This window comes from Malaclemys terrapin, chromosome 2 (genome assembly GCF_027887155.1).
Source record: "Malaclemys terrapin pileata isolate rMalTer1 chromosome 2, rMalTer1.hap1, whole genome shotgun sequence".
Classification (NCBI taxonomy): Eukaryota; Metazoa; Chordata; order Testudines; family Emydidae; genus Malaclemys; species Malaclemys terrapin.
In genome coordinates, this window is record NC_071506.1 from 189,338,008 (window position 1) to 189,364,254 (window position 26,247).

General features: G+C 40.5%; 1 protein-coding gene across 1 annotated transcript in view; it reads right to left on the minus strand.

Moving 5' to 3' along the window:
- CNTNAP2 (contactin associated protein 2) overlaps window positions 1–26,247 on the minus strand; it is a 1,643,672-nt gene that overhangs the window by 89,886 nt on the left and 1,527,539 nt on the right. Inside the window, exons 19-20 of the mRNA XM_054019209.1 lie at window positions 14,270–14,515; window positions 10,796–10,929 (exon numbers count right to left, since the gene is read on the minus strand). Coding sequence (XP_053875184.1) covers window positions 10,796–10,929; window positions 14,270–14,515 — 380 coding nt within the window. The remainder of the gene's footprint in view (window positions 1–10,795; window positions 10,930–14,269; window positions 14,516–26,247) is intronic.

Genomic DNA, 26,247 nt, shown 5'->3' on the forward strand with positions numbered 1-26,247 from the left:
AAGGTTTCCCCCATCCCCTTAAAAAAATTGACTAGATCCTTAGCTCGTGTAAACTGCTGTAGCACCACTGAAGTCAATGGAGCTACGCTGATTTACAGCAGCTGAGGTTCTGGCCCAATATGTGGAAAATATGCAAGCTCAGATGAAGGCTTAATAATTAGGTATGTTTCTAAAAGTTGGTCTCAAAATGTAACAGGAGCACTAATGTGAAAACAGGTCCCTGTTTTGTCTTAAATTAATTCTTTACCTTGACCACCATCAACTGAAATAACATTATGGTAATTTCAGATCATTGTGGGCTCTTTTTCCCTATGTTTAATTGATGAACTTTATGTCAAATGTTAACAGAAGCAATAATAGATTATTTAATGCCCGGTTATTAAAATTAAAGAGCGTGACCCCTTGTGCTCAAAGACAACGTTAATGGGACATTAATTTGTCCAATATGTACTGTCATATAATGTAAAATGTGTATCTATTTCTGGTTACATTTATTTTATACATTGATTTTTAGGCTTTTAACCTTATTTCTGAGAATATTTTGTGACTTTTGCTGGGCATTTAGTCACAATAGCATTATGTCAATATAATGAGCTCACAGACAGAGAAACACATATACTTTTATTATATGAAATATATTATATAAATTATCTTTCTGCATACAGTGTATCAGGTGAGACCCAGTGTTTTGTGACATGATCTTAAGGAAGAATTTTGACAACATATATCAATGAATGCCAAGTTTTTCAAACGTGACCATTGATTTTGGGTGGCTCAATTTTTTCATACAGCTTGAGCCCTTTTAATGGAGCCTGATTTCTAGAGGGTGAGCGCTCAGCACATTCTAGAAGTGCAACTCCTCTGAGGTGTTTCAAACACTGAGTCATCCAACATCATTTGAAAATTTTGGCCTAACTCTTAGACCTTATCTACATTTGCAGTGGTGTGTAGGGTACAGGTAGCTACGTGCCACAGTGAAAGACAGTGAAAGGCTTGGCAGCTCCCCACTGCTGGAGCGTTTGACTGTGTCAAGAAAAGGCTCCAGTGGAGGGAGCTGCCGGAGCTTTTCCCCCCCTGCCTCTGGCAGTGGGGAACGTTTCACTGCAATGAGGAGGCAGCAGGACACTATACTGCTAAAAAATAGCAGTGTTGACATGGGAGCGGTGTAGAGAGCTGTGTAAGGTACATACTCTGGAGGGTTAGGTGTTTAGGCATGACCTCTACTCCCCTAAGCTGTGCCTCACCATCTACAGTGCTATTTATACCAGTGCTAGTTGGAAGGGTAGTGTCTGTATTCTACATGTCACGGAAAGTGTAGACTTCCCTTAGTAACAGTAGTCGCTTCTGTAGTAGACTGAGACAGATAGCCCTTAATACATTAATGTTTGCTGGAGATGAAAACCTTCAAAATGAAGCATCATTGAATGTATATAATGTTGACATCTAGAGTTTATAATAAATACCAATATTACAATAAAATATTCCCCTCCCAGAGAACCACTGGCAGTGTCTCATGATATACAAAGAAGGTTAGCAACCAACCTCCCCTCTCTGGAAGGCTTCATTTCAGCATTTTGTTATACATATAGTTCATTGCCATTTGTTCAACATGAAGAGAAATGGGTTGAGATTCCACTTGCATTAGGTTTAGGAAATAGGACTCATACTTCAAAAATCTTTCTTATTTCATCTTTTTCTCTTAGGGGTTTTAATTCCTTCAAAAAAACCTGAAAATTAATCTTGCTTTGGGATCAGATAAGAGAGATTGATCAACTAGCAGAATATGGGACGCCATAAGGGACATTTATCCTGTCAGGGTGGAAAAAATACCAAAATAAGGCAATGAGTTGATGAAAGGTTTACAAATTATGATCTGTAGAGTCCTTCTTGGTGATCTGGAGAACGAAAGTTTTTGAGAACCAGTCTATGTATAAGGGGTCTATGAAAGTTAGTTGTTACCACAGAACAGTGGTTTATAACATGTGATCCGCAGACCCCTGGGGTTCCGCAGACTATGTCTAAGATTCCCAAAGGGATCCGCACCTCTATTTGAAAATTGTAGGGGTCCACAAATGAAAAAAAGTTGACAACTGCTGCTCTAATATGTGTAAAGCTTTGAGACTTTGCTAGTTGACTGACAAGTGGCGGGGGGTGGAGGGGTGGGAAGAAAAAGATTTGTCTGCGATAATGCACAGTTCAGCTTAGCAGCAGCAAGTCTAAGGAGTGCAAATGGTTACAGCTTCAGGTTTTATAAAAGCAATACAACCTTAGGGCTAAATTCTGTCCTGGGATGTATAGGAAAGATTTCTATTGATTTATTTTTTTTCTATTGAGCTCAATGGGAGTCACACATGTGCCAATGAGGAGAGAAGGTCCCTATGGCCCCTGAATTTCAGGATATTAATATTTGACTCTCCCATTTAGTTAAGAGGAATATGGACTTTTTTGCAAATTTTCCAGTCCTTCTGATTTCAACTCAGTCATAAACTAATGCTTCATTGTTTTTCTCATGGGATTTTGGTCTTTCTACTTCCTGTTTTTGATTATATTGGGAAATGCAGAGCCACACCCAGTTTACTAAACTTCTTTACATTGCAAAAAGAAAAAAAAATACATTGGGTTCAGTTCAAGCTCAGGCTTGCGTTCACTTCATTTGAATTGAATCATCAATCACTACTTATAAGACAGCCCTGTCTTTACCAGGGTGTATTCCAAGAACGTTTCACACTATTTCCCTGAGTACATTCTCTCCATCATGCTTCAAGTCCCTCCAGCCTAAGAAGAGAGAATTGCCAGTCATCCTTGAATTTTGTAGCCTGAGCATGAGCGCCGATGTCCCTGGCATAGGCTTTGATACTTCCATCTGAGGAAGTGGAATCCCATGGAAGACTCTTACGCATAACCCTTTGCAAGACCAGAGGTATAGCCCTCAGGCTTCCAGAGGTAAAATAATAGCTTTATAGAAAAAGATAAACCTTTGGTGAGACCGGAACCAGGGTTTCCAGTGTTCCAAACATATGGCATGTTTTGACTGTTGGCCTGAAAGAAGAATGGCTTGTTCTGAGTGAGATTTGAGTGTATGTGGATGGGTGTAAAAGAACAGTTCATTGTGAGGTGGGTTTCAGATACCAGACTCCATGGTTTCAGAAATACAAGAGTATGGACCACTTGCAAATGGTTATTTAATGCATCTGGAAAATTTAAGCTTCAAAATATAGGCCCAAGAGAAGAAAAATATTTTAATATAAGAACATTTAGAAAACAGTCTCAGTTTGCAAACTGTAGATGGGAGTATGTTAGATTTAATGCCAGACACTGATATTACTTTCGAACAACATTCATATATTTCATGAAGCTTATATCGGATGGTGAACGTGTTCCTGTAGAAATCTGTTGGGCTGGGTGGTACATAACTCTGGGGTACATAATACATTCATGGAAATGGCTTTAAAAGAAGGCATGGAGGTTTGGAGACCTGCTGAGAATCTACAAATATATCCCAATAAGGAAACTGATCATTAACATTACATTTTGCTGTGTTCCTTTGGGTATTATTCTATTTAATATTAAAATACATCCCATTTTTATTTCCTGTGTAACAAACTTAATAGCTCTTATATAGCACAACAGGAAAAACAAGTATAATAGGAAGCTATAACAGAACAGTGTATTGTCCAGATTCCATCCTCATTTGGGATCTTGATTTTGGGGCACTGCATGGGAAGCCAGAGGGAGAAAGCATGAGTCTAGCCCTAAGAAATTATTTTCATTCACGGCTCTATAAAGGCATAATCCAAAGTCCAATGAAATCAACAGAAAAACTCTCATTGACTTCAATGGACTTTGGATCAGGCCCTAAGCATAGGTTTTCGTGGCCTTTTTTTTTTTAAAGAGGCTTTATTATAATATAATAATAATTTAAATATTGATGTGTGAATAACTCGAAACACCATTTCATCACCAAAAACTTGATCTTAGATTGTAGCAGGGTGAACACCCGCTCCAGCTCGAAGGGGTTGGAAAAGCCCTGCAGGGCTGGGGCTGGGGAAAGGAGCAAAACCCCGGCTGATTGGCTGCAGCTGTGGCCACGCCCCAAACAGAGCAACTCGGTCTTATAAGAAGGCCAGGGCAGCCAGAAGCTGAGCAGTGTCTCCCTAGCTGTGGAGGGAGACAGGCCTGGCTGCTGGTTGAGAGGTACCTGGGAGTGAGGCAGGGCTGGGGAAAAGCCAGAGGAGCTCCAGGCTGGTGACTCCCCAGGCTGTAGGGTTGGGTTCTAGGCCCATAGAGGTACTGTGGGTGGAAGAAGGCAGCAGGCCAAATCCCCCTTGCCAGTGATGAGTGGCATACACTGCAGTCTGCCCCAGGGAGTGGGGCTAGTTGGTGACTGGCAGTAGCCTTACACTGAGGCAACTGGGGATAGGGGGTGGGGGTTCCCCTGGGTGGGACACCTGGCCTGCAGAGGGCGCTCCAATGACTGGTGAGCTAATTCCTGAGACGACCAGCAGGAGGCGCTGCAGGGGTGAGTCCATGCCAGATTACATAGATCGAGACTGTTCTGTTGTTTATGATCTGGAAAATACCCTACTGAAGTATTGTAACCTTTAATGAAGTCAAAACAAATAAAACTTGCCCTACAGCCCAGCTCTTGACTTACTAGGATAACATATTCCAAATTTGTCTTACTTAGCTTCTTCTTGTCCACAGGTGAACTTATGCAGCCTTGGAAATGTGCCATGGCTACTGGTAGTAGACATTGAATAGAGGTGAGACACAAGAATTTTTATAAGCAAATTTAAACTTTGTCCACATCATCCAAAAAGCAGAAGAAAAAAAGTTCAAATGTTTGCCTATACATTTTTTTTAAAAGCCTAGACCAACAGTTAACACTGGACACAATTCCTGAGAAAATGGTGGTATTACAAACAGGACACAGTAGTTTAATGAGGCAATAACTGTTGATTTATCCACAGTCACTGAATGAGAAAATTGTAATATACAACTTGTTTGACAGAGTCCCTGTTACTTTGTTTAAATATGCCTATATTAGCGATGAGGGCCATAATTCCAACAATTAAAATCATTCACACTAAACATTTGTTTTTAAGCCTATATGTATTTATGTCAAAGACTAATCAAGTTCTGATTGACCGGCACAAAGACATAAGTTACTATCCAAGTATTCAACAGACTTATGTTTATAGCATCAGCTGGAGTACCAACGGGCTCAATAGTGAACCTTTTATTTTATTTATTCATAGGTGATGCCCCTGAGAGCTGTGATAAAACAACTCCACAGAACATTAGTAGTGATTTATTGTCAGAGTGAAGATTATTTAAATATTTCGGACACTGAATGTACCCAACAGGGTTATTACAGTAAGTCAGAGAGACAGGTCTTCTGAATATGAACTTGCTGTTAACACAAGAAAAACAAACCCCATGCACTGGAGTTGGTGCACTGATGAGAGTGACATTTTATAGCGCTGTGAGAGTTTGAGAAACTGCATCTGGCAAGCAAGCTGCCTCATTTAAAAAGAGGTAAACAATCTGCTAGTCAGGCTGAAAAATGGTTTATAAAAGGAAATACAAGTCCACTTGGTGCAGCAGTATTGTGCCAAAGAGAACCCAAACATTGTGACCTGCCTTAGGACACTGAGGCCTTGTCTACACTGGCAAGTTTGTGCACAATAAAGCAGCTTTCTGTGCTGTAACTCCCGAGGGATACACACTGCCAAGCCATTTAGTGCGCATAAACTGCGCAGTATCAGAGGGGTAGCCGTGTTAGTCTGAATCTGTAAAAAGCAACAGAGGGTCCTGTGGCACCTTTAAGACTAACAGAAGTATTGGGAGCATAAGCTTTCGTGGGTAAGAACCTCACTTCTTCAGATGCAAGAAGTGAGGTTCTTCTTGCATCTGAAGAAGTGAGGTTCTTACCCACGAAAGCTTATGCTCCCAATACTTCTGTTAGTCTTAAAGGTGCCACAGGACCCTCTGTTGCTATAAACTGTGCAGTTGCAGCGCTGTAAACAAACCACCACGATGAGAGGCGTAGAGCTTTCTGCGCCGGGGGTACAGCGCCACGATGCCAGCGTAGACACGAATCTGAGGACCAACAAAGACACCTTCCTTTATCTTAGCTTCACTTAACCTTGGAAATTTTCCACAGAGGTACTTGAAAGCTGCTTGTGTTTTGTCAATGGCCTTGACAAAGTTCTTCATCTGACCCAGCTTGATGTGTAAGGGTGGTAACAAAATCTTCCTTGATTCAACAAGTGGCGGATGCTGGACACTTTTCCTCCCAGGCTCCAATGACTGTCGGAGTGGCCAATCTTTCTTGATGTAGTGGGAATCTCTTGCACGACTATCCCATTCGCAGAGAAAACAGCAGTACTTTGTGTATCCAGTCTGCAGACCAAGCAAGAGAGCAACAACCTTCAAATTGCCACTAAGCTGCCACTGATGTTGGTCATAGTTTATGCACTTCAAAAGTTGTTTCATGTTGTCATAGGTTTCCTTCACATGGACTGCATGACCAACTGGAATTAATGGCAAAACATTGCCATTATGCAGTAAAACAGCTTTAAGACTCGTCTTCGATGAATCAATGAACAGTCTCCACTCATCTGGATCGTGAACGATGTGGAGGGCTCGCATCACACCATCGATCTTGTTGCAGGCTACAAGATCACCTTCCATGAAGAAGAATGGGACAAGATCCTTTTGACGGTCATGGAACATGGAAACCCTAACATCACCTGCCAGGAGATTCCACTGATGTAGTCTGGAGCCCAACAGCTCTGCCTTACTCTTGGGTAGTTCCAAATCCCTGACAAGGTCATTCAGTTCACCTTATTTTATGAGGTGTGGTTCAGAGAAGGAGGATGGGAGAAAATGTGGGTCCTGTGACATTGATGGTTCAGGACCAGAAGTTTCATCCTCTTCCTCTTTTGACTCAAGTGAGAATGATTCTGGTGCATCAGGAACCGGCAGTCCTTCTCCGTGGGGTACTGGGCGTATAGCTGATGGAATGGTTGGATAATGCACAGTCCACTTTTTCTTCTTTGACACACCTTTCCCAACTGGAGGCACCATGCAGAAGTAACAATTGCTGGTCTGATCTGTTGGCTCTCTCCAAATCACTGGCACTGCAAAAGGCATAGATTTCCTTTTCCTGTTCAACCACTGGCGAAGATTTGTTGCACAAGTGTTGCAGCATATGTATGGGGCCCACCTCTTGTCCTGATCTCCAATTTTGCAGCCAAAATAAAGGTGATAGGCTTTCTTAACCAGAGTGGTTATACTGCGCTTTTGTGATGCAAAAGTCACTTCACCACAAACATAGCAGAAGTTATCTGCACTGTTCACACAAGTACGAGGCATCTCTGCTCACTTTGGCTAAACAGAAATGTGTCCCTTTGCAAAATCAAACACTGACAAATAAGAGAGCACGACACTGTATGATTTCTAGAGCTGATATAGGGCAATTTGTTCAGCAGAGTGATGTAAGCTTCGTTATGATTGCATCATCCATGACTTCTAGCAATAACATGATGCAATTCACATCATGTATGACGCAATACCACCTTCAAATTGCATCATTCATTGTTTTGCCTAAAAAGCAAGTACTGTCCAAACCCAGTCATAGATTTATTCATAGATCCAGTCAAAGATGTATTTTAGTCATTTCTGGTTTAAATTGAGATCCCTTCCCTTTATAACTCACTTATCCTCCACCATTCCCAAGTCAAGGGTCGTATATACTGACCCAATAGCATATCTTGAAAACTAGAACCAATCAACAATTTTAAGCATCATTTTCGTTCTCAGTGACCCAGAATTAGTAAAGTTTGACTACATTTATTTCAGAAGCATTTTGGCTGTAGAGCAGTGATATCAGTCAACACTGAGGGATCCATGCCTGCAGACCGAAGATGCAGAGCTCACAGTACACAAACCACTGATAGATGGCAGCATATTTGGACGGAAGCACAGGGATTGCTGGGATGCGAAGCAATGCATCACAGGCATTGGGACAGGACCCAGAATGCCCTGCGACCCCCTTTGCCTTCCCACAACTCTTAGCGGCAGAAGAGGAAGAGATGCTCTGTGGGATAGCTGCCCAGAGTGCACCGCTCTGAATACCGCCGCAAGTGCCGCAAGTGTAAACACATTACTGCTCAGGCAGCTGACAGTGTGAACACACAACAGCAGTTTCCCTTCAGTGCTCTCTGAGCTGCGCTGTAACTGCTGGTGCTGTAACTCTGCCAGTGTAAACGTGCCCTGAGAAAAGAAGTCACTTTGATCTCTAACACCCACATTTTCAAGCACAGAGGAGTGCATATCTTCCCAAATTCTGAGAAATGGCAGGTGATATTAATCCTGTGTCTTGGAATGGACATCAGAGGTTAGTGCAGCTCACCAGAACAAAACAATGCCTTCTTCTCTTAAGTATGTATATGCCGACATTAAAGTTGCCTCATTTACAGGGGAAAAACAGGTAAACCTCAAAGCCTTCCCTTTTCTGGGGTACAAACCAGAACCAAATTAAAATCCTCCCTTTTCCAGGGTATGATATAGGTAGCATAGGATTTTTCCTATCATGAGCCACTCCTTTCCTTATCCTCTTTTTCATGCATATCGTCTGGGCCCTGTAGTTTAATAAGCTTCACCTGCATCTGCTCCCCAATTATTTAACCCAGTTTTGTTCCATACATCTGCTGACCTGACAGGGTAAAAAGCCCTCAACCTAGTTTACCCTATCAGTGCAAACTTAGAGGTGTGTGGAAGCCTCCAAGGACCCAAATGGGTAGTTTACGCTCTCTCACTCTCAACGTAACGTACTGCAAAAATGTTGGATTAACCCCATGAGAAGCTAGAGTTAGATTAATTAATGGAAGGCGGGCACCCTTAACTGTGTTGGCATTTTCCAAATAGAGTCTGGGAGAGGGTTTCATATTCCATCACCAAGTTCGAGAACAAATTGTAACAACCAGCCATACAACTTAAGGAAACATTCCAGGCACCACAAAATAGAAGCATTTAAGGTCCAGAGGAAAAACTGACTACAAATCTTATCTGATATCAATTTATAGTTTGATAAATAAGAAACACCCTACCAAAACAGTTTGGTGAATAGTCTATACATGTTACACAGTTGCTGAGGCTGGGACTCTACAAACATAAGAGTAACTTTCGGAAGAAATTCTGCCTCAGTGCAACCAAAGTGATTCTGAATCAGAGATGAGTGCATACTCGACTGAGAGCTTCAGGCAAATGATGCCATAATCCACTGACAAAGCTTTCCCCTTCTGTTTTTTTACTGGCAGGTATCCATTTTGATCACCTCCTGGTAAATACAGTGACAGCTCCCATCCTTGAACTTTTGGCTTGGTTCCCAAGGAGACCTCCTCTTGTTATATTTTATTCATGGTGCCTGCTGTGTTGGTTCCCTCACATTGTAAACTAGGCGAGGGGATTAAAGAAACCAACATAACATAAGGAAGTCAACTCTTTGGATGCCTTAAGTATGGACCAGCTATCTGAGATTCCTTGAGGGACCTGCAGGTCAATCTTCAAACATCCATTATTTAAATAACTAAAAAACCAACCAACAAACCCTGCCAGAGAAATGTTTCCCTCATTTTCTCAAATGTGGAATTTCTCTCCAAAATTACACTGTCCTATGGCCAAGGAAGGGCAATATTCAATTCTACACTAATGACAGAATGAAGGTCCCATATCTTACAACACATTAATGCCAGAAGCAGGATTTATACCAGTAGAAACCCCAGAAATTCTCCCTTTCTGGTGGACATACAGCTTTTGTTTTTTAGCCTTAGCAGCTCACAAATACTATAACATTATTATGTACAATAAAGCTATTTTGTGTAATTTTCTGAAATTTCTAAAATGTAGTTTCTCTGTTTCTAAGGCTTGGATAGCTGGAGTCATGGTGCTAAGGGAGCATAAAGGCAGAAGAACATTTTTGAATACTTCCTAAATATTTCTCAAATAGTTTTTCTATAAAATTTGAGGCATTTGTACAATAAATGAAGCAGCGGTGTGGTATAAAGGTTTTATTGGCACTTGTCTGGGATGATATGCCTATTTTATTTTTGGTTTGCCATTTGTAAGTACTCAGTCTATCTGAAACTCATGGCAATAAAGGTTTTATACCACACCATTTGATATTCTCCATATGTATAGACATATGTGACAGGAACTGAAAGCAGAACCATCTGATTAACATATATTTAAACAAAGAAAAGGGTGTTTAGAAAACATTAACTGCTTCTCTCAGTGCCTCTGTGAGGTACGTAAATAGTATTGTGCTCATTTACAGAGAAATAAACTGAGGGACAGATAGGTGAAGTACTTGCCAGTGTCACACAGAAAATGAATTAGGACTGGAACCAGGAATCTAGAGTCCTAGGCCCTCAATCATACTCCTTCACTTATGTCCCAAATCCTGCCAACACTTATGCACATCCTGAATTTTATACTCTTGAATAGCTCCATTGGCCATAGCTCCATTGAGCTCAGTGGATCTATTCATGTTCATAAATTTAAGGATAGGCATATTTGAAAGTTTAGGGCATTGGTAAGAAAAAAAGGATGCTCCTATGACTAGCTCACAAGACTGGGATTCAGTAGATATGGGACTAGTTATGCTATGTTTGTAACATGTATTCATATATTTGTATGGAAGGTAATAATAGTAATAGTTGGTATACCTATGACTATCACTGTTAGTAATAAAGCTATATAGTATTCAAAGGCTCAGATGTATATTTACCTGGAGAACGATGTCCCTTTCATTCCGTGTGACATTAACACTGTGTGGCTGTCCATTTGCCATGTTCCTGTGGTCTACATCAATGTTATATGGCTCTCCAGTGCCTCCAAGGTTGTATCGAATCTGTAAGTTTCCTACAGAAAGAAATGTACAACTTTTTAAACTATTTATACCTTTATTTCCCAGAGCTTTTTTTGCCCCTCCTCATTTCACTTTTTACTGATGACCGCCATCATTTCATATTTAAATTGCTCTTGGAGTTGAGCTCTGCTGCAGGAGAATTTAAATAGGAAGAGTCAGTGCCTGATAATTTAAACCTAGTGGGGTAGTAATTGTTTCCAGTTTACTACCATAAACCAGATAGTGACCAGCATCTCAAAACCAAAGCAGGTGCAAACACTACTAACTAAAAAATAAACAAGTCAGAATTATACATGGAATGGTATGAAAGTGACTTATAAATGTTAACATGTAAAGCAAGACTGTTCTGTTGAGATTGTTATCCTTGCCCAAATAAAATTGTTAAAGCTAAGTACAGAAAATAAAAGAATAATAGTTTTATTTGGTAGAAGGAATAAGGATTTCCATCAATAAATTAAGAATATTTATGTAATAAGTATAACATCTGATTTATGACAGATGAATATTGAAATTATATGTGATCACAAGGCTTTCTATCCATCCCATTTAGTTGTTGTCTATGGGTCAGCTGTCCTTGGGGTGTTTTGAAAGACTCTGAAGGAAAACTTTTAGTATTTGACGCAAAAGGGTTTTGACAAATGGGTGCTTCAAGTTAGGTTGCTAAGCAGAGGTGGTCAAAAAATTTTCATTGCAGCTCTTTTGCAATGGAGAATTGGTTTTTTGAAACTTTTTTTGCAGAAAATTTCAATATTTCATCAGAAAACTGAATGCCCTCACACCAAAGTTTTTAGCCAAACCCCAAAATATTCTGCTTCAAAATGATGCTGTTATACACCATGGGAGCTGTAGTTCAGATATATTATGCTTCCATTCTCTCTGGCTAGATTACTTCTCCTATGATGCACCATGGTCCGGGGTTCCTGTGATGCATTCTCTCCCTTCACCAAGAGAGGAAAAGGTTGTGCATCTTTAGAGATATAGTGTGGCCAAGGGGCCCCTCCCACAGAAGAGAAAAGGAGCATAAGGCATCTGAATTATAACTCCCATAAAACATAGCAGCACCATTTTGAATCAAAATATTTTCTTTTTTGATATTTCAACAAAAAGTCAGAATTTTATACTTCCCCACCACACATGGCTTTTCTAGCCAGCTCTACTTCTAAGTACCTATTTATGCATCTAAATAGGTGGCCTGATTTTCAGAAGTGCTACGCACCCAACAGTTTCCACTGACTTCAACAGACATTACCGCATGAGGTGAACACTTCTGAAAATTAGGCCACTTATTTAGGTGCCTAAAAGTGGATTTAGGTGTGGAATTAAAGCAACCTTTACTGAAATGTTGACCGTATGGTTCTAATCTTATATTTGAGTTGTAATTCTGCTGGAAAGGTTCCATCTGTATTTATTGATGTAATATTTATAAAATTAGAATTAAATAATAAATATGGCTCCAATCCTGCAATTTACAATGTGTAGGCAGAGGGATGACTGAAGCCAATGGGTTCCGCAAAGGTGCAGCTGTCTGCCTATGTATTGTAAATGTGAGGATTGGGGCTTATATTCAAAATATATAAATGCATTTGTGAGCTTCAATGGGCTCTTAATAAACCACAAAAGCCAGGAGTATTTTAAGATTCTATATAATGCAGCAGTCCAAATGCACACTGGAAAAAATTTTCTTTCTTGTCCATATGAACCTCTCCTCTTCTCAGAAATACCACTCACCTCCTCCCTGATCTTCCCTTCCCAACAATGATAAGCTGCACTAAACATTTGAGAATGAGTTGATATTGTAGCTACTTACAATTAAGTGGCACTGACAAACATTGCGTAAAGCTTGATCCTGGAAACACTTTGGCACGTGAATAAAGTAACTCACAAACGTAAGAGTCTGCAGGATCAAGCCCTGGACTGTATTCATTTTGATTATGTAACAAACTAATTTTTGGGGTTGGGGTGGGAGGGGCAACAGCAGCAGAGGATATCACAGTGCTATAAAAAAGGGCTATATTCATAAAGAAATTTAGGCGTGATGGCACTCATCACCACCACACCTAACTTTTAGAGCCTAGAAAACCACTGAAATACACAAAGTCTGGGTTAGGCACCTAGGCTCCCTATACAATGAATGAGGAGAGACAGAAGCCTCAGAACAGGACTAAAAAAAGCCAGCATGCTAGGAGGCTCCTCGCCTAAGCTAACCAATGGGAGGTGCCAAGCCCAGGGGTGTGTTCTAAGCCCCGCATCCTTGCTTGGAGTTAAGTGCCTCCCTCTGCTTGGGATTCTCAGCTGCAAACCATCTCTTGGAAGTAGGAGCCTATACCACTTTACCCTCATAACTTTTAGCCCAGTGGTTTTAGACCCCTGGTTCAAGTCCTCTGCTCCACCTGATGGGAAGAAAGAATATAAACAGAAATCTGCCACCTCTTAGATGAATGCCCTAACCACCATGCACCTAGGGAACTTTTACTGCAAAAGTTTAGGCACTGAATGAATTAAGGCATCTATAGGGCTTGGGTGCCATTGATCAAGGGATTTGTGAATCCCAATGGGACCTGGTTTTGGAATTCTGGTGTTTAAAGTGGCAGTAGCCTGAAGTGATTGGCTGTGAAAAAAATGCCTTCTGTGAGATGGGTATTAGTTTTGTGTTTTATACAGGGACAATGACACACACAGACTTGTCCACAGACTAACAGCAATTCAGGGGATAAAGCCAGTTACAGAATCCATAACTTGTCTCCCAGACCTGTGGTCTAACCATTAGACCACAAGCCTTCCTTATTTATGTTTTTTATAATGCAGCATTTCTTAGTGTTCCTATTTCCTGACATTAGACCTGCTCTTACTTGTATTGAAGTCAATGGTAAAACTCCCATTGATGTCAGTGGGAGCTGGATCAGGCCCTTGATGGTGGGAGGGATTAAGGAAAAGTAAAGGTGACAGAAAATAATAGGTTGTATAGTACACATTTTAATGCAAGAATCTGACTTCAAAACAACTCCCCTACCTTATAATCTAACCTCTGTATTTGATATTTATTAAAATGGATGCTGCTTTGGGTTTTTATGCCAGAATCTCAATCCACGCTATGGGCCTGACTTTCCACTCTGTTACACCAGTTGCTTGTGACTCCATTGACTTGAAAAGAGTTACACCAGTGTAAAGCTAGTGCAATAAAATACAGAATCAGGCCTTGTGTCTCCTGTTTTGAAATTACATGGCTGGAGAGATCTTCTCATTAGCTCATGGCTTTTGCTTTGGGTATTGTGTGCCAATTTTTTTTTTTATCAGTAGTAACTTCAGCGGAGAAAGCTCAGAATGATCACTTACCAGATGGCTTGACAAGCACCGCCATGTAGTCCTGGGTGTAAGAGCTGATGTACAGGAGGACACAAGGGGACTTGGTGGTACTGAAGCTGAAACTGAGCACCTCCTTATTCAAGCTGAGGTCTGGCACAGTGTTATCATGGTCTGTAGAGCTCAACATAGTTCGGCTGACTAAGTCTTTCGCACTGATCCCTGGGGACTGGAAATTATATCGGAGCCACATCCCCTCTTCAAAAAATGCTCCAACGTCTTGAAAACAATAACAGGAAGAGAGGTAAAGGAGAAAGTGAATGTGCTGAGACATTCTTTGAAAAATAGCAGGAATAAATAGCAATAAATAAATAATTATTGGAGTACTTGTGGCACCTTAGAGACTAACAAATTTATTAGAGCATAAGCTTTCGTGGACTACAGCCCACTTCTTCGGATACATATAGAATGGAACATATATTGAGGAGATATATATCCACACATACAGAGAGCATAAACAGGTGGGAGTTGTCTTACCAACTCTGAGAGGCCAATTAATTAAGAGAAAAAAAACTTTTGAAGTGATAATCAAGCTAGCCCAGTACAGACAGTTTTTATTATTGAACTTAATTGGTGCTCCTTTATATGTCTATCTAGGATGAAGAAATGAAGCACCTTGCAACCATTAACAAATCAAATCGATCCTCATAACTTCCCTAAGAGGAAGGAAAGTACTATCCCCATTTTATAGATGGAGAAATGAATACAGAGAGAGAGAACCTAATTTGCCCAAGATTATACAGAAAGCTTGTAGGACATCTGGGAATTGAACCCAATTGCCTGAGTCCTACTGGATTGTGGAATAATCTTACAGGGATTGTTGAATGCTCCAGCACTTGAGAGATTTAAAATGGGATTGGACAAAGAACTGAAAAATCATCTACTGATGGGGCAAGTCTATATTGAAAAGGCTCAGGGTTATTTACCAACTTTAACTTCTAAGAACTTGTGTTTTTGCACTGAGGTGGCTGAGGGGAAGAAAGGAGCTCTTTTCCCTCTAATGCTCCTAGCAGGAGGCAGGCACAATGGGGCTATTTGTGGTCCTGAAGAATCATCAGAGAAGTTCAACATGTCAAAGAAGATGTGAACTGGCCAGTAGGGCATATAGCTAGGGCTCCTTTCCCTCAAGCAATCTGCTAGCATTTAGAGGCCAGTGGTGGGTGATGTGAACACTGTACTCTTTGTGTGTGTGTGTGTGTGTGTGTGTGTGTGTGTGTGGCTGCACATATGAGCACTCTTCCCTCGGTGCCTTGGAGACATCCTGCCTGCTTGTGTTGTTTGTGAGCAGAATGCCTCCCATTAGGCACTACACTTCTATACCCTCCTCAATGTAGCTATAGCTCTCAAAGCCAGAATTTAGCCAAAAGAGAGCAGCAACCATATCAATAACATTTAGAGGAACAAAGAATTAAAACATTAAAATCAGCATTTATACCAAATAATTAAAGCTAGGCCTTTGTGAACATTCAAAAGAGAATGCTGCCTCTAGCCCATTTCTACCAATAACTCCGCACAGTCTTAAAAATGTTTTACAATAAAATAATTCAGCATTAAGGCCTTCCACTCTGCCAATACCCTAATATTATTTACTACCTCACATCAAGAGAATAGATAAAGATAGATCAAGCATAAGAAACACTAAACAGATCAGAGGGTCCTAGAGGCAAGAAAACACAGTAAAGAAAAATAGAAAAGAACATTTAAAACCTTTTCATCCTACTAAGCATTCAAATGAAATATATAAAAAATTGCTTTTATGTTAACAATTATAAAATAGCTTATTAAACTAATGATAACATTGTGACTTTTCTCACATCTATTATATTTTTGATACACATCCCCAGAGTCTTTGTCATTTGTAAAAGGGAGTATTATAAGAAATGATGACATATCCTGGAAAATTGCTGTTGAATGCACAAGTAATTACTATGGACCAGGTTCTTCTGCTACCCATATTCTGCAGAATAGTACCTTACTCCATGAGTAGTCTCGTTGTGAAGTTGCTACTGAATATGATTAAGGGCACGAGACTCTGTAATAATAGTAACAATTTGAGATGTCTGAAAAATGGAATTTCCATCACACGGGAAATTCAGATGATATTTCAACATTTGTTTTTGTCTTGAAACAAAATGAAAAGTTGAAATATCAAAACTTTTCATGGAATGAAAATCCCCCCAAAATTTGACTTGGAAAATGTCAAAATGTTTCATATTGAGGCAGTTTGACATTAATCTTCATGCACTTGAACAGTCATGGTGCCTCATGAGAGTTGTCACTTGGATGCTGCATACCCCTCTTTCCCCCTATGGGTTGGTTGGGCTGTATCTCCCACAGTCTCTCTCTTTAGCAGAGCTGCTGCCATACATCGTGGGGACTCCAGTACCACAGTTCATCATGGGAGATAGAGTGGCTTGGGAGCCTGGTCCACAGAAGAGAATGTCGGCATGAGGCACTCAGACTGAGGCACCAAGATGGCTCAGGCAGACAAAACAGATTAATGTTGAACTGACACAAAATGGAACCTTTTCATTTTAATTTTCCTGAAATAATTTTTTTGTGTGAGAAAATAGACATATTTCCCATATTTTCCATTGAAAAAGTGGTTCAATGGAAAATTCTCAACCACGTTTGATAACAATAGTACACTCCAACCTATTTCATACTTAAAACACATAATCCAAGACTAACATTGTTACAGAATACAGTGAAGGTTGACTTCAGAAAATACTCAAGGGAATGAACAAACAATTGAGAAAAAGCAATTTCTTTCCACGAGTTTTATTAACAAAAACGTGGGCCATACTTTATATTAAGGAATCGCCCGGGACACTGTCACATGGTGGTCTAGGAGTCCTTTCAGGCCTTAATTACATATTATACCACTTCAGGTCTGCTTCACTACTAGCCTGTTTTATTTTGTTGTTCCAGCAGCCCTCCGCCTATAGTGCTATTTACAAGCCCTAGCCAGTGTCCCCACTTGCTTCTGGGGTGGGGAAGGGAAGGGAAGGGAAGGGAAGGGAAGGGAGCACGCAGACATCCTGCTAGCCTCTGGCACTCCACTCCAAGGCTGCCATCTTCTCAATTTATATGTGTCCAGCTGCTGGGTTTCTTCTCCCTCTAATTAGTCCCTCAGCTGTAGCTCTACTCAGTTGATTGACCTTCCAATTAGGTCTCAATTAACCTATATTGGTGGGGATTTGATGACAGCATGTTGAGTCTGCTCCTGACTCAGAACAACCTATCACAGAACCATGTATAAATAGTTTATAAAGGGTAATAGATATTATAAGTATGTTATAGACATTAGTAATATGTGTTAAATATGGCTATGAGCCAAGGTCATCAGCAACCTTATTGACTATTGAACTCTATAACAATATGAGTTGAAAACCATTTATTAAAATAGCTATAATTTATTAACCCTTTATATACTGTTTATAAATATATGCTTCATATAAAGAGGCATCAGATTACCAGTGAAACTGCTAAAATGTCAATATATTATACTATTTAAATAGAATTTCATTTTATATAGCTCCTTCCATATTTGAAGTATCTTAATGTCCCTTGCACAGTTATAAGCAAATACTAGTAGCAAAACAGAGGTGCAACCAAATGCTGATTTTACAAGATGTGCAGTAATGTATGCCTGGTATTGGAGGGTAGGAAAGTGCCCTTAGCTGAAGGCAAGGTAGCAAAGATGTAAGAAAGGGGTTACATTACCAGATATTTCATTGATGCCCCTTTCCAGTGTCTTGCTAAGCACTAGAAAAGATCTGTCTTCCTGTTACCTTATAACAATTTCCCAAGAATTGAAATATTATATTTAGAAGTGACACTGCAGCCACATAAAACAATTGTCCAAGCTGTGATCTCACAGTATTGGCAATGATGTAGAGCCACTGTGATAGATTTATAGCTGTCATTTCTTAGGAGAAATTTTAAATCACCTCCAAATAGTTATGGGAAAGGCAATTTAGTTTAACATCTTTGTTTTTCGCTAGACCCAATTTTTATACTCGGTTGGATGATAATTAAGAGGACTACTGTGCAAACACCTATCATCAAGTTCAGTGCTTACTCCTGTGAGTTAGTAGCACTGAAATAGTGGGACTGCTTATAGCATTAAGTACTATGTACAGTAGTAAATGTCTGTAGGATTTGCCCCAAAATAGCATCTTATGTAAATGTTAACAAATGACTGTATGATAGTTCTGTGTTACATCATTGTCTAGAGCTGCTTATGCAGAAAGGCATGTGTAGTTGGTTTTCAGTGATGGGTGAAATGATAGATGTATGTACAGGGTGAAAGTCTGCTCTCAGTTACCCTGGTGTCAATTTAAAGCTCCCTGCAAAAACTCACATGGCTGCTACCTTATTATCCTTGAAATACATCCCTATGACTCATTTCGCTTAGAAAAAAACATATTGCTAGGCAGGTGGTGAGCCAATATTACTGCTATTGTTTGGCTTGTTACATCTATTAATTGTGCACACAGCTCATCTGTAAAATTATTGTTTTTTCCTTTTCCCTCCCAGTCTGTTTGCCTTACCTGCTTGTTATGTCTTATCTTTTAGACAGCAAGCTCTTTGGGGCAGGGATAGTCTTTTACTACATCTCTGCCCAGTACCTAGCACAATGGGGCTCCCTGGCTGGGAGTATCAGCTCTCCCCTGCCCACCTTCTCGCCGATGTGGCTGAACCAGCATGCCAAAAATGAGCAAAGAAAAAATGTTTTCATGGTTCATGTGACATTTCATGCAGGACACTAACCTTGCCTATATTACAGTCTAAAACCTGCAAAATAAATGGAATGTTCTTGAAACTAACTTCAGGTAAGGACACATAAATAATTACTAGAATAGCTGAATAATTATAAATGTACCATATATTGCAGCATACCTTAAAATCTGCCTCACATTTGCCTTTAAGAATCTTAGGGACACAGTTTACTCTGGATAGATCAGGACTTTTGTAGCAATTTATACATTTTGGGCTTGATCCTGCAAGGTGCTGAGTGCCCTGAGCTCAGATTCCAGTTCAGCAAAGCATTTAAACACATGCTAAAGTCAATGGGATTTAAGCACATGACTAAATATCCATCCTTAGGGGCTTTGCTGAATAGGGATGTACTGACTGACTACAAAGGTAGGTGAGGGTGCCCAGCACTTTGTAGGAGTGGGCCCATTACTTTTCTGTTCAAATATCATAATCCAAAGGCAGATCATTTTTTCTAAATTGTACTCAGTTATGACTTTGAAATGCAGATTGCTGATCAATGAGGAAATTTTCTACCGGGAGGACACCAAACACTGATCAGCTCAAGGATTTTTTTAAATAGGAGGCATCTAAGTCCCTGATTCAGGAAAACTTTTAAGAATGAGTGTAAACCACTATTGACTGAATGGATATTTTCCTGAATCTGCGCCTAAATAGGGAATGACATTTTTTGTTTAGGAAAAATAATGATTAACATAAAAGACAACTCCTTGTTGATGAGGTGTAGAGAAATCATAGAATATTACAGGCTTGGAAGGGACCTCAGGAGGTCATTTAGTCCAACCTCCTGCTCAAAGCAGGAGCAGTCCCCAAACAGATTTTTACCCCAGTTTCCTAAATGGCCCTCTCAAGAATTGAGCTCACAACCCTGGGTTTAGCAGGCCAATGCTCAAGCCACTGAGCTATCCCTCCCTCCGCTATTGCCCTCTTTTGGAACATTTTAGATGAGATCTCTGAAAAGAAGAGACAGGAGATAAAACATGATAAAGGGTTACTGTTTACACTGTCTTTTCAAGACAAAAGCTTTAAGGCAGTAGCAGATCAGTTTTCTTTGGCTAGTGGCACATATTTCCAAACCAATATGCAGTGCAGTCATGCTCTGTTGACAGTCATAGCAAAAACATAAAAAAAGAAGTTTGGTTTAGCTGCTTGGAAAAGCACTAGATAGGATTTGTGAAACAATAGAAGTAATTTTACCAAGACAGAAGTATACTCTCAATATGAACCATATACATTTTGCAAATCTACTCCAACATTTAAAAAAGGGATGAAACAAAACCTCCATGCAAAACACAGATAGATTTAGAACTGACAAACTTATTTTGAGGTTCAAAATAGTTCCACCAACTCCCTACCCTCACTATCATTCAATTATTTTCATTTTGGCACAATCCAGTTCCAATCAGGGCCAGAGGTGTAGAAAATTTTGATAAAAGCTGTTCTTGTGCTATTTCCACCTGGACCACAGGCAGGAATGACCACAAATCTCAAAGGAAAGCAAGTTGTCATGAGATTTCCAGCCTAATGTTGCAGACTGATTCTTCTCTCCTACTGGTTTTACATCAGTGAAACTCCACTGACTTCTCCTTCCTTCTCATGCGTCATCACAAGTAATTAAGATTCCGCAGACCAAATGCTACCCTCAGTTATACCGAGAACCTGACCGTCTTCAGATTGTGATCTTAATGACAACTGTAAAAGGCCATTGCCATCAATGGGTTGTCACAGGTCAGGTGTCAAGAACAGAACTTCATACACAATTCTGTCGGTGATGCACAAAATAGCTACAGAACCCAGATCCTTCTGCAAGAGCTGAGTTGGCTCTGTGCTGTTAACAGGAGTCAAAAAAGTGGGTAAACTTATTGTAACCACTCAGATAAGCAGATAGGCCTCTGCATGTATACACGAAGCAGACCTGTTGAGTAAAAAATGCCATTTTAATATAGTAGTTACTTAGATGCAGTACACTTAAAGACAGGATATCTCTATTGCACTGGCATTAGGACAGGTGATCACTGTCTGACACTTGTCATCTGATAAGACTTCCAAATGAGTTCCAAACTGGGTGGTGATCTTCCCCTATCCAAAAGAATTCTGGTTACTTCTGTGGGCTTACTGTGTCTTAATAAAGCCTCATATGTTTTCTGCTGATAAGCATCAAAAGCTATGTTGTTAAGGGGCTTATTTCTGGTGATGGGGTATAATTGTGCATTGGGGTGAAATCCTAGCCCCATGGAAGTCAATGCCAAGACTTCACTGACTTCAATTGGGGCAGGTCTTTACAATGGCTGTGGGACTACATCACGATGATGAACATTATGCTAGCTGCACCACAGAAGGACACATGAAAAATTGCAGCAACAATGGATGTTTGTCTCTTTACTTCAGAAACCTCAGCTGAAATATAGGCTTATAGCTGGAAGCCATGCCCAGTGCTGAGGCTGCAAGGTTTTTCCTGCTCACAGGTACATAAGTATAATTATTTTTTCACACTGCCTGCCAATTATCAGATATTCAGCCCTCTGTTTTTACTTGATTGGATTTTGATTGTTAGAGTGAGACATCTCATGACGATGTTTCCAACCAAGGGCATACATCAAAGACATCTCAAAGCCTTGTGGCTCGCACACAGATTTTTAAGTGACCTAACGAAGCCTCTTTCTTTGTCCATCGTCTTCTTTTAGATGTTTCTCAACTCTATCCCCTCTCCATCAGTACAGAGTATGAACTACCTATAGGAAGTATGCCAGGAATGGCTTGTACTACCAGAAGTGCTAGACAGCAGCAGAAATTGCAACACTTGCCAGTCCATGGTCACAAAGACTGTAGGGCAGGTCTGCACTACCGCTTAAGTTGATATAATTTATGTCACTTGAGGGTGTGAAAACGACCCCCCCCCCGAGCAACGTAAGTTACATCGACTTAAAGCAGTGTCCACAACAGTGCTATGGTGGCAGGAGACGCTCTCCTGCTGACATAGCTTCCACCTTTTGTGGGGATGGAGTAATTATGGCGACGGAAAAGCGCTCTCCCATCGGCATAGCGCATCTTCACCAGACAGGCTACAGTGGCGCATTGTGCATGTGTGCCAATGTATTGCGGTAGAGTAGACTTGCCCTAGACTGTTGAGACACCTGCTGGCCAGAGGATAGTAAAGGTAAGAGTCTCACTGTTTTTCTTGATCTGGGAGAGCCAATGCACTTTTGAAGACTGTAATGATTTTCATTTAACTGCTCGGTGCACTTAAGGTTTATTCTGCTTTCAGTCCCACTGTATGTTTAGTTTGTGCAGACAAGAAGTGGGGATTTAAAGCGTTTTCTAGAACATTTCGGAAGGCGTGTTCTTTGGCTATCATCACTGTACATTTTTGAGCATTCTGGTGGTGGAGTCAACTGGAGAAATACAGCAATTATTTATTCCAATTAACAATACAAACTTATTAAATGTCTATCCCCTTCTCTGATTAAATATTATCAGTGCTCAAGGCAGAGAAGGCAACGTCGGAAAAATAACATGCAAGATGTCTTTTATTTATATGAAAATATCCCAAGTAGCAGGGAAAAAAAGACAGGTGAAGAAGAAAGCTGCATAAAATATACATCAGAAGAACTGTGCCTGAAGAAAATGTTTTTTGCATGTTCCTGTGAGGTATCAGTAGGCCTATGAGGAGATGCTCCCAGAAGTAACGTCAGGGGATGTTTTCTAGTGTTGCAAGAGCAATTCCAAAAATATTTGCAGTTGCTTTCTGCAATCTCCATGGGATGATGACCCAGTGGTTAGGGTGCTAGAATGAAGCTTGGAAGACCTGGGTTTAATTCTCTGCTTTGCCATAAGCTTCCAGTGTGACTATGGCCAAGTCACAAAGAGTGTCTCTTCACAGGACAGTTAGTTCCAGTTATAAACTCTAGTGTTACCCCTAACTCGACTCCTGTCCACTCACAAAAAACTTCTAGCTTGAGTTCAGCAGTGTGTTAAGCTCAAGCTAGCTGGCTTATCAGATGGGGTGGGTCGAGGCTTGAGTGATGCTGATGTTTGAGCTAGTGGTGCAGTGAGGATGCAACAACGCTCATTACAACTACTCAGCAGTAGCTCATTGAATCACTCTGTGCTGCTAATCATATCGCTCTGTGTAACTACAGTGTTGTTTTGCAGTGTGGCTGCTCTCCCTTGAACTAGGCTTGCTTGAGTGCAGTAGTAACTCCAGTGTACTAACTTGAGTTAACTGTTACAGTGAAGACAAGCCCTTAGTCTCTGCCTCAGTTCCCCATCTGTAAAATGGGGCTAATAATATTTCCTTACCTCACAGGGGTGTTCAGCAGACAAAATACAAACTAAAAGATTGTGAGGTGCTTGGATATTAGGTAATGGGGGCTATAAAAGTACACCATATGGATATAGCATACAGGAACCCAGCGTGAGAAGTTTGGATTTGCTCTGCCTTCATATGGATCCTCATTCACAGCAGCTAAAAAGCTTGCTGTAGTTCCTCCATTCATCTCCAGTAAAAAAAATTGAATTCAGTGGATACTAGCACCAGGACAGTCCTATTGTAATTGGCTGACAGAGAAGTTGAAAGTTTATCATGCTTTCTGACCCACAACTGTCAGGATTTTTGAAAAAAGAACAGGAGTACTTGTGGCACCTTAGAGACTAACAAATTAATAAATCTTTGCTCTTCATTAGAAATATATTATGACCGATGGTAGACTGGAAAGCTTTATCCCACTACTTTGGTTTGTATTCTGGTCGAAATCTCTCTTTGAGTTACGTGAGTGGGGAAGGGAAGGTGATTTTTTGGATTAAAAATCAAATAAAACATTTTTCCAATAAAGAAATTCTATGACTTTATGAGAAATGTAATTTTCAAAGCAGCATATACTGCATGTTCAATAAGAAAGTACATGCAGGACAAACAGAGATATACTTGTTTAGAACCTTTTCACAGAATGTATAATATTTTTCACAAATATATCTGTTCAGTGAATATGTATGCATCATTAGTTACCTTTCTGTACAAACCAATTGGACCCTACTATCTGATTTATGTGGGAAGACATCTGCTCAGATTTGCATGATCAAGGCCCAGGATTCATAATCCAAAGAAAAGTCTGTATACAGTTATGGTTGAAAGACCAAGGCCATGCTGAATATAATAGATAACAGTATTTATTTTAGTCCACAAGGTCTTCAGTTCAATGAGTAATAAGAACTAAAATGTCACTTACTTTAAAAAAATGTATTTACAGCAAAAACATTCAGGCGTTTTTAAGTAAATGAAGTTACATGTGCATAAATGGGGCAGAATTTGGATCTGACCAAGTGTCAGACTGTAGGATTCTGTCGGAAGGTGAAGAGCTGTTTTGCTGACTCAGCCTAACAGCCAGACCATCGTGTTAGCACCAACCCAGTGTTATAAAAGGCTGAGTTCCTCTTGGCATCAGAAAGAGCTACAGGGAGAGACAGCAAATCTGGTTCAGAAAAGCCTTTTAATATTGTAAGTGCAGTCCTGCTTTTGGACTCTACTTAAATATAAAGGCTAACCCACAGGAAGGAAAGGAGTTTTGTACTATACATCTGTGTGCGCCCATTGTGTCCTTAAATCCCGTATTTATGCATGCATATTAGGCAACTGTGCACAGAAAAGGATAGGATTGAATTTACACTTCCAACATACATGGAGGCATGTGAGCTAAAGCATCAGCTGTGGAGTGGTTCCACTGCCACTTAAATAGGTTATAAAGTCAGAAGGGACCATTGTTCTGTTCTAATCTGACTTCCTGTGGAACACAGGTCATAGGACTGCCCGGAATGAGAACTGATTGTAGTGCTGGGCAATTTCCACTTCTCTCCCCTGGGTCCCTCCCATTTCAATGCCCGGGGGAAGAATTTCTTCCTCCAGTTGCCCCCTTGGGAGATCTCCAGAGCATGACACAGACACTTGTGCTAAATACTGATTCTAGGATTTTGCCCTCAGTTGTTTTAAAGATACCCCAGTTATAACTACGAAAATTGAGTTCAAACAAATCCAACTCTCAGAAGTGCTATTATGGTGATGGGAGGACCACGGTGAAGGAAAAGGTTCTGAAGCGAAGGACAGAATAAGGTCAGAAAGCAATCTGTAGGATTGCAGACTCATTTTGGCTGCTCCTTGTAACAATCTTTCTCAGATCAGCGAAAGAACAAATGGAGCTGATTACAAACCCACAAAAACCAACAACAAAATAAAAATAGATGGCAAACGGCATTCTGACAGCTTTGTCCTTGTAAGGGGACGGTAATATTCAGGCACCTGAAATGTCAATCAGATGTGTGAACTGCCACTGATCAGACTGGAGACAATGCAATTTCTTACCAGTCATCAATCAATAATTCTAAGCATGAATTTCCTCAATAAATATCTCCCCCACAGTGCCTGGCCTGTACTTACCCTGAGAAGCATTTGCTAGTTATAAACCAATTTATGCTGACCTTCTATGTCAATGGCACTTTATTTGCTTAGACTTTTCATATCACTCCTTCTATTACCATTCCCCAGGTACAGCCAAACTGAAAAACCTGGCATGCAAGAGTGGGTAGGACCCACAGCAGATGTTGAAAAACATACTGTGATGGTTTGGGGGATCTGTCTTATGAATTCTGATTGATATTATTCTAAAACTGTTGTATCATGGATTGCCTCTGGGTCTGTGTAATCACCATGGCCTGGTCAACACTAACCCCCCACTTCAGACTAAGGTATGCAAATTCAGTTACGTTAATAACGTAGCTGAATTCGAAGTACCTTAGTCCGAACTTACCGCGGGTCCAGACGCGGCAGGCAGGCTCCCCCGTTGATGCCGCGTACTCCTCTCGCCGAGCTGGAGTACCGGCGTCGACGGCGAGCACTTCCGGGATCGATCTGGGATCGATTTATCGCGTCTAGACAAGACGTGATAAATCGATCCCAGAAGATCGATTGCCTGCCGCCGAACCAGGAAGTAAGTGTAGACCTACCCCAAGACTTACAAGCCAGAAAGCATGTCTCTGCTAGACCAAGGACAATCGTGAAAGAACTATCAGCACCTGAATAGGTCTTAGCTGGGGAGTACAAAAGAGTAATTGCATCCTAGGGGAAAACTGTTCTCTCTACCTTCTCTCTGCAGGGGGCTGGCACTAGCAGAATGGAAAAT